The 10521-nt window shown below is 46.3% G+C and overlaps 1 protein-coding gene across 1 annotated transcript; it reads left to right on the forward strand.

Moving 5' to 3' along the window:
* Positions 1–1443: 1443 nt before the first annotated feature.
* LOC119312705 (IAA-amino acid hydrolase ILR1-like 4) lies at positions 1444–4465 on the forward strand. Its single transcript, XM_037588459.1, has 2 exons — positions 1444–1893; positions 3327–4465. Exons 1-2 carry the CDS (start codon positions 1513–1515, stop codon positions 4293–4295), a joined length of 1350 nt encoding a protein of 449 aa, XP_037444356.1. The 5' UTR covers positions 1444–1512; the 3' UTR covers positions 4296–4465.
* Positions 4466–10521: the final 6056 nt, after the last annotated feature.

Consider the following 10521-nt stretch of genomic DNA (forward strand, 5'->3'; position numbering starts at 1 on the left):
TACATCCTTTATACTAGGTATGGCCAGTGCCTTTCACACCATCTTAAAATTTGATCCACTTTCACATGTAAAGAAAAGGTCATTGGGTATATATGCACAATCGATAAATGAAACATTTTGATTCTCATATTTTAAAAAACATTTGATTCTCATCATTTCTCACCGGAAAAATGGATTTCGCCAAGCACATAAGCACATAGGCGCAAGCATGTGGTATTAAATATATGTGAGAACTGACATTTTTTTAAAGCAACAATCTCGCCTTGTCAATTTTCATTAAAGAAACCACCAATGTCTTACAAAGGAACCAAATTCAAAAGTAGAACTAAAAGCCTAGGACGACTTCAGGGTGACCAAGCATGGTCCCTGAAGGTAGATATCACAACCAAAGTAGGAAACTAGCACAATATCAGTCTCTTACACCACATCCCAAAATCAAGACAACGTTTCTATGAAAATTAAAGTAGGGAAAGGAAGGACTATACCAAGATCTAAAACAACTTTCACCCCACGTTGATCCAAGTCACATGCATCCACCCATGAGCTTGGTTGACAACATCATCCTTCTGATTCTCGCAATCCCTTCATCCATGCTTCATTATCTTGGGTTTTTCAGTATAATCGCCCAACTAGTGAGATAATGGTAGAAACCAAATATAACTGCAGCAGGATAATCAGCCATTTATGTTCAAAGCATGCGACATTCTTGGTTTTCCAGATGGTCCAACATATTGTTGTGGCCCCCAACAGAACCACACTCCAATGTTCTGGTGAGAAGAGGTTTAGCCGGGGGCCAACTAGATCCTCCACATCTAGGGAGGTGGTGGAGGACAAAGAGGGGGAGGAACAACCTGAGCCCATGGAGGGAGCGGATCCGGAGGAGGAAGAGGAGGAGCCAGCGATGGTTGCAGGCTTCGCCATGGACGATGCCATGACGGAGTTCGAGGTTGCCCTAGCAGCGGAGATGGTGGACCAGACCGCCATCCTCGAGTCCATCAGCCGGTCACTGCTAGGGGCCGAATTTGGTGTATGGGCCCGTAGATGCTCTAAAAGTTACTTTTTTCCCTTAAATTTTTCTTTAACTGATTTTTGATATTCTATCATAGAGCGGCTTGTGTTCGAAAAAAATATACTCCGCAGGGCCGGCAACCTTTTTTTTTGTCGGTGATTAGCGGCCTAAAGTGTGCATGCGGGCATAGATCAATCCACACACTTGCCTCATCAACCAAATTAGAGGAGCTCTCCTAGGTGGAGTGGTGGACAGCACAAAAGTTGTTGTCGCCGGCCTGGGTTTGAGTCTCCTCATTCTCCTATAAGAATAAGACAAGGGGCTTCTTTCCCTGTGTTTTCATTCTTTTTCTTCATCAATCAAATCAAAAAGAAAGAGGAAGAAAGATGGATCCACACACAAGAGGCGTTTACAGAACGTACGACAAGAGGAGCCCTCGTAGTTGTCGCAGGCGAGCGCGTTGATCAATACGACCACGACCACGCCCACGTCGCGACCTCCCAATGCCACACCTCATTAACCTCAGTCAGGTTACGTGCGCACGCGCCCATCTGCCCATCTCCTCCCGCCTCGTAGAAACTACTCGTTCGGCCGGCGACCGATCGATGGCGGCCGCGGCGGCGCTGGGACCGGAGCTGCTGGAGGAGGCGCGGGCGCCGGGGTTCGCGGCGTGGCTGCGGGGGCTGCGTCGCCAGATCCACCAGCACCCGGAGCTGGCCTTCCAGGAGCACCGCACCTCCGCGCTCGTGCGCGCCGAGCTCGACGCCCTCGGCGTCCCCTACGTCTGGCCTATCGTGCGCACCGGCGTCGTGGCCACCATCTCCGGCGGTGTTCCGGGCCCCGTGTTCGCGCTCCGGGCCGATATGGACGCGCTCCCCATCCAGGTCCGTACGCCGACCACACCACACCAATTACTCTACTTGAAGTGGCAGTACCACGAACAGGATGTGATTGATTGATTCTTTCAGACATAGACGGTCGCGCTCCCCATCCAGGCCCGTGGCCCGTACAAATTTTGTCAGCAGACATTTCAATCTCTCCCATACACACAAGCTCATCAATTCCTTTCCTACATGAACAGAACAGGCTTGGATTTATAATCTTGTAAATACTGTATTGCACAGTTATAAAGGACAGAAATTCAGGAGGGCAGTAATCATGCGAGGATCGATATTTTTTTGCACCAAATTGTACCTACCTATAATACGTTCCTTCTCTGAACACCAATATGTTATAGCAACACGTCTCCTCGTCCTTTTTTCTTTTGAGGATCACGAGATTTCTGTGAACCACCCAAGTGATCACTGTATATAGGAACTTTGTGGTTGCGTGTATGGTTTTGTGTGCCGTGCTGATGCCGAAACTACGGAACTGCTGCGCGGACGACAACAGTATGCACGACAGATGAACGATGCGGGATCAAACGGTCTGCTGGACTCTGCTACATGCACGACACAAGATAACGACTACCAACAAAATTAAGCTGCACCTTTATCACTTGTTTGCAAACTCATCATAGGTCCTTTTTTAGGGTAATGTTAAAAATCTGATGTCTGATTTCTAATCATGGCAAATCGAACGTCTTCCATGGTAAATTTAGTTGTCGTGAGGATGATAAATTTCTTTAGCAAGCATGACAAATCTTTGCTCGAAGATGATAAATTTCCTTTAGCAAACATTACAAATTTATCCGCACAACAACTAAATTTGCCATAAAAAGACATTCGATTTGCCACGCCTAAAAGTTTGACATTCGATTCGTAGCAAAATCATTTCTTATTTACATGATTCTAAAAACGTGGTAACGCAAAAAAAAAAACCCCCACATAAATTGGCCATGATATCATATCTAAAATAGAGTATTGCGAAGATATATGTTTTTCTTACGAAAATGGCAGCGAACTTTTTTTAGTTTTTGTTAAGAAAATGGGTGCTAATTGGGAGAATAGGAAAAACACGGGAGTAACAATGGTCAAACCAAGTATTTTTAAAAAAATTCAAAACGAAGGCAAATAAAATGTCCCCTTTCTATTCTCCATGTCTGCTATGAATCATAGATGTCCACCAAACAACTACTCCCTTCCTAAATATTAGTCTTTTTAGATATTTCAATATGGACTACATACAGATGTATATAGACATACTTTAGAGTGTAGATTCACCTATTCTGCTCCGTATATAGTCCATATTAGAATCTCTAGAAAGACTTACATTTAGGAACGGAGGGAGTACTTCGTCTAACTAATTATTGTAGATACGTGTGCATGCCATATTGCCATTGCAATTGATCCACTGATTTCTATTGGCGTGCGTGTAGGAGATGGTGGAGTGGGAGTTCAAGAGCAAGGAGGACGGCAAGATGCACGCCTGCGGCCACGACGCGCACACCGCCATGCTCCTCGGCGCCGCCAAGTTGCTCCAGTCCCGCAAGGACGGCCTCGCGGGCACGGTGAAGCTCGTGTTCCAGCCGGCGGAGGAGAGCCATGCCGGCGGGTACCACGTGCTTCAATCCGGCGTCCTGGACGACGTGGCCGCCATCTTCGCCGTGCACATCGACACGCATCTCCGCGCTGGCGCCGTCGGGTCCAGGCCGGGGCCGTTCCTCGCCGGGTCGGCCCGCTTCAAGGCCACCATAACAGGGAAGGGCGGCCACGGCGCCATGCCGCACGCAGCCGTCGATCCGGTGGTGGCCGCCTGCTCCGCCGTGCTCAGCCTGCAGCAGCTCGTCGCCCGCGAGACGGACCCGCTCCAGGGCGCGGTGGTCTCGGTGACCACCATCAGGGGCGGCGAGACCTTCAACGTCATCCCGGAGTCCGTGACGCTGGGCGGCACCTTCAGGAGCATGACGACGCCGGGGATGCGCTACCTGATGAGGAGGATCAGGGAGGTGGTCGAGGGGCAGGCGGCGGTGGCGCGGTGCGCGGCCACGGTGGACTTCATGGAGGAGGAGCTCCGGCCGTACCCGGCCACGGTGAACGACGAGGGCGTGTACGCGCACGCCAGGGCGGTGGCGGAGGGCATGCTCGGCGCCGCGAACGTCAGGCTGTCCCCGCAGATCATGGCCGCCGAGGACTTCGGGTTCTACGCCGAGAAGATCCCGGCCGCCTTCTTCGGCCTCGGCGTCCGCGCCGGCGGCGAGGAAGACGAGGTGCACCACGTGCACACGCCGCGCATGGTCATCAATGAGGACGCGCTCCCCGTCGGGGCCGCCCTACACGCCGCCGTGGCCATCGAGTTCTTGAGCAAGCGCGCGCGTGCCACGGCATCGCCTCCCGTGGCTGCGTAGTAGGTGCTCTGCTTTCGGCTCTGTTTCTGAGGGGTAAACGATGACATGATGTGCTCGGGCTATGGAATTGTTTGCCCTCGCAGTAAATCTGGATGAACATTGAACAAGGGCTGGCCCAACGAGAGTGATTTTTTCTAGTACCATTTAACATGCGCTCATTCACCGTTCAATGTGTTGGAGGTTCGCAGGTTCAGATTCAATGAACGAGAAAGCTAACTTCCAGTCAATCTGTTTTGGGTTCGACTGGAAGTTAGCGACAGGCGCGAACGACTTGCGAGTCGCTCGATCTGCTTCTCGCGTGTGAAGAAAAGCTACGGGAAAATAAAATGAGGCGCCAATAAGTGGTTGTTTGGATAGAGAATATTAGCGTCGAGTTTTAGGAAAGCAGGTTTTAAGCAGATTTTTTGGTAAACCGGTATTACTTATTAGAGATAAATACACTCACGGTCATTGCAGTTGCGACGAAAGCCCGATACGGTCACTGTACTTAGAAATATGGCTGTTACGGTCACTATATACGATGTGACGTGAATGTACGGTCACTGTTGGTCGTATGTGGTGAGTAGCCGCTCCTTTGACCACCTGTTGACCAGTCGTTGAGGACAGGTGGCGATCCGCGCACCGGCCGCTGTGCATAATAAGCGAAAAACCCCTCAGGCATGTCCGAATCCCCTCCAATCATCCCTACTCTGACGACGCCTCTTCGTCTTCGATTGGAGACAGGGAAGGCGCTGCATAGGCGCCGCCGCCCCGGCGATCATCGGCCTACAGGCGCCGCCGTGTGCTGATTTCTTCCGTGGCTGGAGAGGCGCCGCCGCCGCGTCAATTCCACCGGCGGTAGGTGGTGGCGATGGCCCCTGTTCGTCGCGCAGAAGGGGCGCCTCCCCCCGTGTACAGTAAGTTTCATCTTGCGTAAATCCGACTTTTTTTGCATTTTGATGTTCAAAGACACTCCTTTTTGGCCCGCATTGTCATTATAGATGGTATGCAGCTAGTAGTTTCGATGGATTGTACTAGGGTTTCGGTATTGGATTTGATGGTCTTTGGGTTTGGGGGTTAGGGTTTTAGATACTCGAATGAAATGATGCTATAGTCAATTACGATGCATGATGTTTCTGTCTTGTGTATCAGGCCCTCGAAGCACCAACTTCTCTGTGCAAATCAACCATGGTGGATTTTTTGTTGGCCATGGAAGTAATCGTGCTTATGTTAATGGTCGTGCCATTTGGTACGATAATCTGGAGAAGGTCACTTGGTCACCAATTATGATTGAACACCTTGTTGAGGAGATTGGTTATGAGATGGCAGGGAGGTTGAAGGTATACTATTGTGTCCCCATCCTTACACTCAGTAATAATGGTCTCAGGCAGCTTAGTGATGATGAGCAGACAGATAGAATGTTGATGTTTATTGATATTGGGCACCACTCCTTTAGTATATATCTTGATCATGATGAGAGCTTACAAGCAAACCTAAGTGAGGATGATGTTGTGAACTATCCTAGAGCCACTTTGCCTCCAGTATTTAGTCCTGCAAAGAGAGTGGGCAGCAGCATGACTGCAGAAACAGAGGAAGCAGAGGCAGAACCAGAGGCAGCACCTACTCCTCTCCAGGTTGTATACCCTGAAGTGGAAGCAGGGAAAGATGCACAAGCTGTTGCAAATGAGGATGTTGGAGGAAGCACATCAAGTAGGAGGACCAAAAGCAGTCATGATATGGAAGCAGAGGATGATGCAAGTGATACAGATGATGAGGACTATGACCCAGGTGTACTTGTGGACAGTGACAATGAGATAGGCAATGATGATGATGACTTGTTTGCAGATAATGTTGATGAGGATGAACCAGAACAGAAGCATAAGAACAATTCAAAGGAGCAAGTCAAGCATGTGAAACCTACAGATGAAGACAAAAGCAAGCAGCAGTACAATTCAGATGAAGATTTGTCTGAAGGTGAAGATTTGTGGGCACCTGATTCTGATGATGAGGAAATGCATTTAAAGTTCAAAACTTTCAGACCAGAGGATCTTCATAGGCCAAAATTCCATGTAGGGCAGGTTTTTGAGAGTGTGGAGCTTCTAAGGAAAGCAATTAAAGAGTACTCCTGCCAGAACAGAGTTGATATCAAGCTTCCTGTTAATGGTAGGAAAAGAGTGAAAGCAAAATGTGATGAAGACTGCACATGGTACTTGTGGGCATCATATGATAGCAGAACTAAGACTTTCATGGTGAAGAGATATGTGCATGAGCACACATGCAGCAAGAAGTTGAAGATTAGGGCTTTCACATCAAGATTCCTAGCAATGAAATACCTAGAGAGCTTTAGGGCTGATCAAGATATGAACTTGATGAATTTCTCAAGGGTTGTTCAGAAAGAATGGCATATGACACCCACTAGGATGAAACTTCAAAGAGCAAGGAGAATGGCTATGAAAATTATTTATGGTGATGAGGAAGGGCAGTACAAGCTGCTATGGAATTATGCTAATGAGGTTAGGAGAAGCAACCCTGGCTCATCCTTCTATGTTTCATTAGATGAAAATGCTAGGTTCAGCAAGTTGTACATGTGTCTAGATGCTTGCAAGAGAGGATTTCTGGAGGGTTGTAGACCAGTCTCTTCCTAGATGGTTGCCACATTAAAACTAGATACAGAGGACAACTGCTTGCAGCTGTTGGGGTAGATCCAAATAACTGCATATTTCCAATTGCCATTGCTGTGGTTGAAGTTGAGGACACCCCTAACTGGTCATGGTTTCTTGACACACTCAAAAGGGACCTAGGCATCATAAACACTGAACCTTGGACTATCATGTCAGACAAACAAAAGGTAAGTACCATCTTTCTTTTTCAAAGTTTATGTGTCATTACTATGTGAATGGTTGTGAATAGCTTCTGAATGGTTATGTTGCTTTGCAATTGTAGGGGCTCATCAATGCAGTTGAAGAACTGTTCCCTGAGTCAGAACACAGATATTGTGTTAGGCACATGTGGCAAAACTTTCAACAACATTTCAAAGGTGACATCTTGAAGAATCAACTCTGGAAGATAGCTAGGAGCACTACAATGCAGTTGTATGAACAGGGCATGGAGGAGATGAAGGTTCTTAATGTTGAGGCATACAAATGGCTGCATGAGCTAGAACCACAAACTTGGGTTAAGGCTTTTCAAAGTGACTTGCCAAAATGTGATATTCTGCTTAACAACATTTGTGAAGTTTTCAACAGGTACATTTGTGAAGTTTGCCAAAATGCTTTTCAATGTAGTGAATTACCAATACTTACCATGGTTTGCTGTTAAATGCAGGTATATCCTGGAAGCAAGGGAACTACCAATACTTAGCATGGTTGACAGGATTTACATGCAACTTATGACAAGGCATTACAAGAAACAGCTGGAGTCAGATAAATGACAAGGAGATGTATGTCCAAAGATCAGGAAGAAGGTTGAGAAGGTAACAGAATTTGCAAACACATGCTATGTGGAGAGATCAGGAGATGGCTTATTCCTAGCAGGTGATAGAGGAATGGATTACATAGTGGACATGCACAAGAAAACCTGCACATGTAGAAGAATGCAGAAAGCAGGCATTCCATGCTCTCATGTGGTAGCCTGCTGCAGGAATGATAGAGTTGATCCTTTGAACATGGTTGATCATTGCTACTCAAAACATATGTTCAAGAAAGCATATGGCAATTTTATCTATCCTTGTAGAGATAGGAGTGAATGGGAAGACTTACATGGGCCTCCAATAATGCCACAATTGTACCAGAAGCATGTTGGAAGGCCATGTACTACAAGGAGACAGGCACCTGGAGAGGTTGATCATAGAAGGGGAGGGAAGAAAATCACAAGGCATGGTGTCATTATGCATTGTTCTTATTGTGGTGATGCAGATCACAACAGGAAGGGGTGCAAGACCTTGAAGGCTGGACTGCCACCACCTAATGTGCCTCCACCAAATGATCAACCATCTTCAAATGTGCCTCCTCCAAATGAAGGTAATGCTGGTGTCAATGTGCCTCCTCCAAATGAAGGTAATGCTGGTGTCAATGTCACTCCTCCAAATGAAGTACTGCTGGTGTCAATGTCACTCCTCCAAATGAAGGTGTTGTTGGTGCCAATGTGACTCCTACAAATGTGGCTCCTCCATATGATGATCTCATGGTTGACAACATGATTGCCCAGGTACTACTGATCTCCTCATCAAATGTACATTCTTTGTACATGAATATCCTATTGTTCTCATCAAATGTACATTCTTTGTACATGAATATCCTATTGTTCTCATCAAATGTACATTCTTCATAGATGCCAACAACAAGGGTTGTGGAACAAAGGCCAGTACCCGCTTCTGCTTTCCTTACTGCTGCCCAAGTGCTGCTCAACCAGAGTAATGGAAGCCAAGGGAGCCAAGCTAGTTCAAGCACCATAAGGCCAGGTGAGTTGGCACAGAAATTGGAGGCCATGAAGAATCAGAAAGATAGGGAAGTAGAGGAGAGGAAGAAGGCAATACTTGCATCTAGAAGAGAAGAGGAATTGAAGAGAGCTGAAGAGATAGCAAAAAGGAAACATGAGGTTGCACAGAGGAAAGCTGAGCTTGCAGAGAGAAGAAGGTTGGCTACATTGGAGAGAACTGCCAAGAAGAAAGAAGAAGCAGAATTGAACAAGAAGGTTCAAGCTCAGACAAGAAAAATTATTGAAGAGACAAAGAAAACAATAGCTGCTGAGAGGAAAGCCAAGCAAGAAGCAGATAGGAAAGCTGCTGCTGAGAAGAAGGAGGCAAAAAAGAGGGCAGAGAGGGAAGCAACTGCTGCAAAGAGAAAAGAGCAAAAAAAAGTTGCTGCTGCACAGAAGGCAGAAGAGAAGAGACTTGCTGCTGCAAAAAAAGAAGAGGAGAAGAGACTTGCTGCTGCACAAAAAGAAGAGGAGAAGAGACTTGCTGCTGCACAAAAAGAAGAGGAGAAGAGACTGGTTGCTGCTAAAAGAGAAGTAGATAAGAAGCTTGCTGCTGCACAGGAGAGAATGATGGCAATTGCAGAGAGAGAACAGGAGAAAAGGTTGGCTGCGAAAAGAAAAGCTAGCCAGAATGAAGCTGAATGTCCAAGAAAGACTGTCAAATCATCAATGTTTGATATCTTTAGGTAGGTTGCCAAAGTAAAAGTGTTTGGTACCTTCCTGATCATACTGTCTTTGTTATTCATATGATCATGAATGGTGCCAACTTGCTTTTGTTTAGGCTATGTACTGCAATAATCTATGTTGGTTCTGTATGGATGATGGATGATTGTAAGAAAGTACTTCAAAACTGTATTCTCTTTTGGTTATCTATGGATGATGGATGGTAATATGATACCTTGCCTGATAATAATATGTTGATCCATGATGCCCATTACTTATTCTCAGTTTCCTAGTCAATTCAACTGTTAAGTGCAGATAGATTGATATCATACATCATTGCATCATTTTTACTGAAAACTCCAACATCAATATAACTAGGATAGAATGATAAAAGCTGAAGTGCAAAATACCATCACATGACATAGCATAGGATAGATAGATAGATTGACAGGTTCAACATAGGATATCCACTTGGGCTTACACACCATTACATGTCCTCAACACAAATTAACCTACCACTACTAGATCAGATAATCTACTAAGAGATCATCTACTAACCAACCACTACTACACCATTGCAACAACAACAACCCAAAAGTAGCATCTTCAACATCTTCAACACAACATCAATGCAGCAACATCCCCAAAAGAAACATCTTCACCACTTCAATTCTTCACTTCTTCAGCATCAACCCAACAGCAGCAGCACCTAGCACCACCACTGCAACAAACAACATCTTCATCAGCTTCACCACCTCCCTCCCTAACATCATCAGTGCAATTGCTTGCTGCCTGCTCATCTCACAACTTGCTTCCTTCTTTGCAGCCTGGTTGGACCTGCTGATGGGTGCATTCATCTGCACCAGTTCCTGTGCAGCAATCAGATGCTCCCTTCGTTCCTCCGCCTCACCAATAGCATCCACGGCGGCATCTCCGACGAGGTAATGTTTGTCAACAAGATACTCAACATACTCCAACTCCCAATGCCAGAAATCACAAGAAACCTATCCAAAAATTGGGGTAGCAGAGGTCAAAAACTTGCATCTTTCCATCAAAATCAAACACAATGAATACAAAAATGAAATGAAGAACTAACCCCATGGCTGCG

This window comes from Triticum dicoccoides, chromosome 5B, assembly GCF_002162155.2.
Source record: "Triticum dicoccoides isolate Atlit2015 ecotype Zavitan chromosome 5B, WEW_v2.0, whole genome shotgun sequence".
NCBI classification, from domain to species: domain Eukaryota; kingdom Viridiplantae; phylum Streptophyta; class Magnoliopsida; order Poales; family Poaceae; genus Triticum; species Triticum dicoccoides.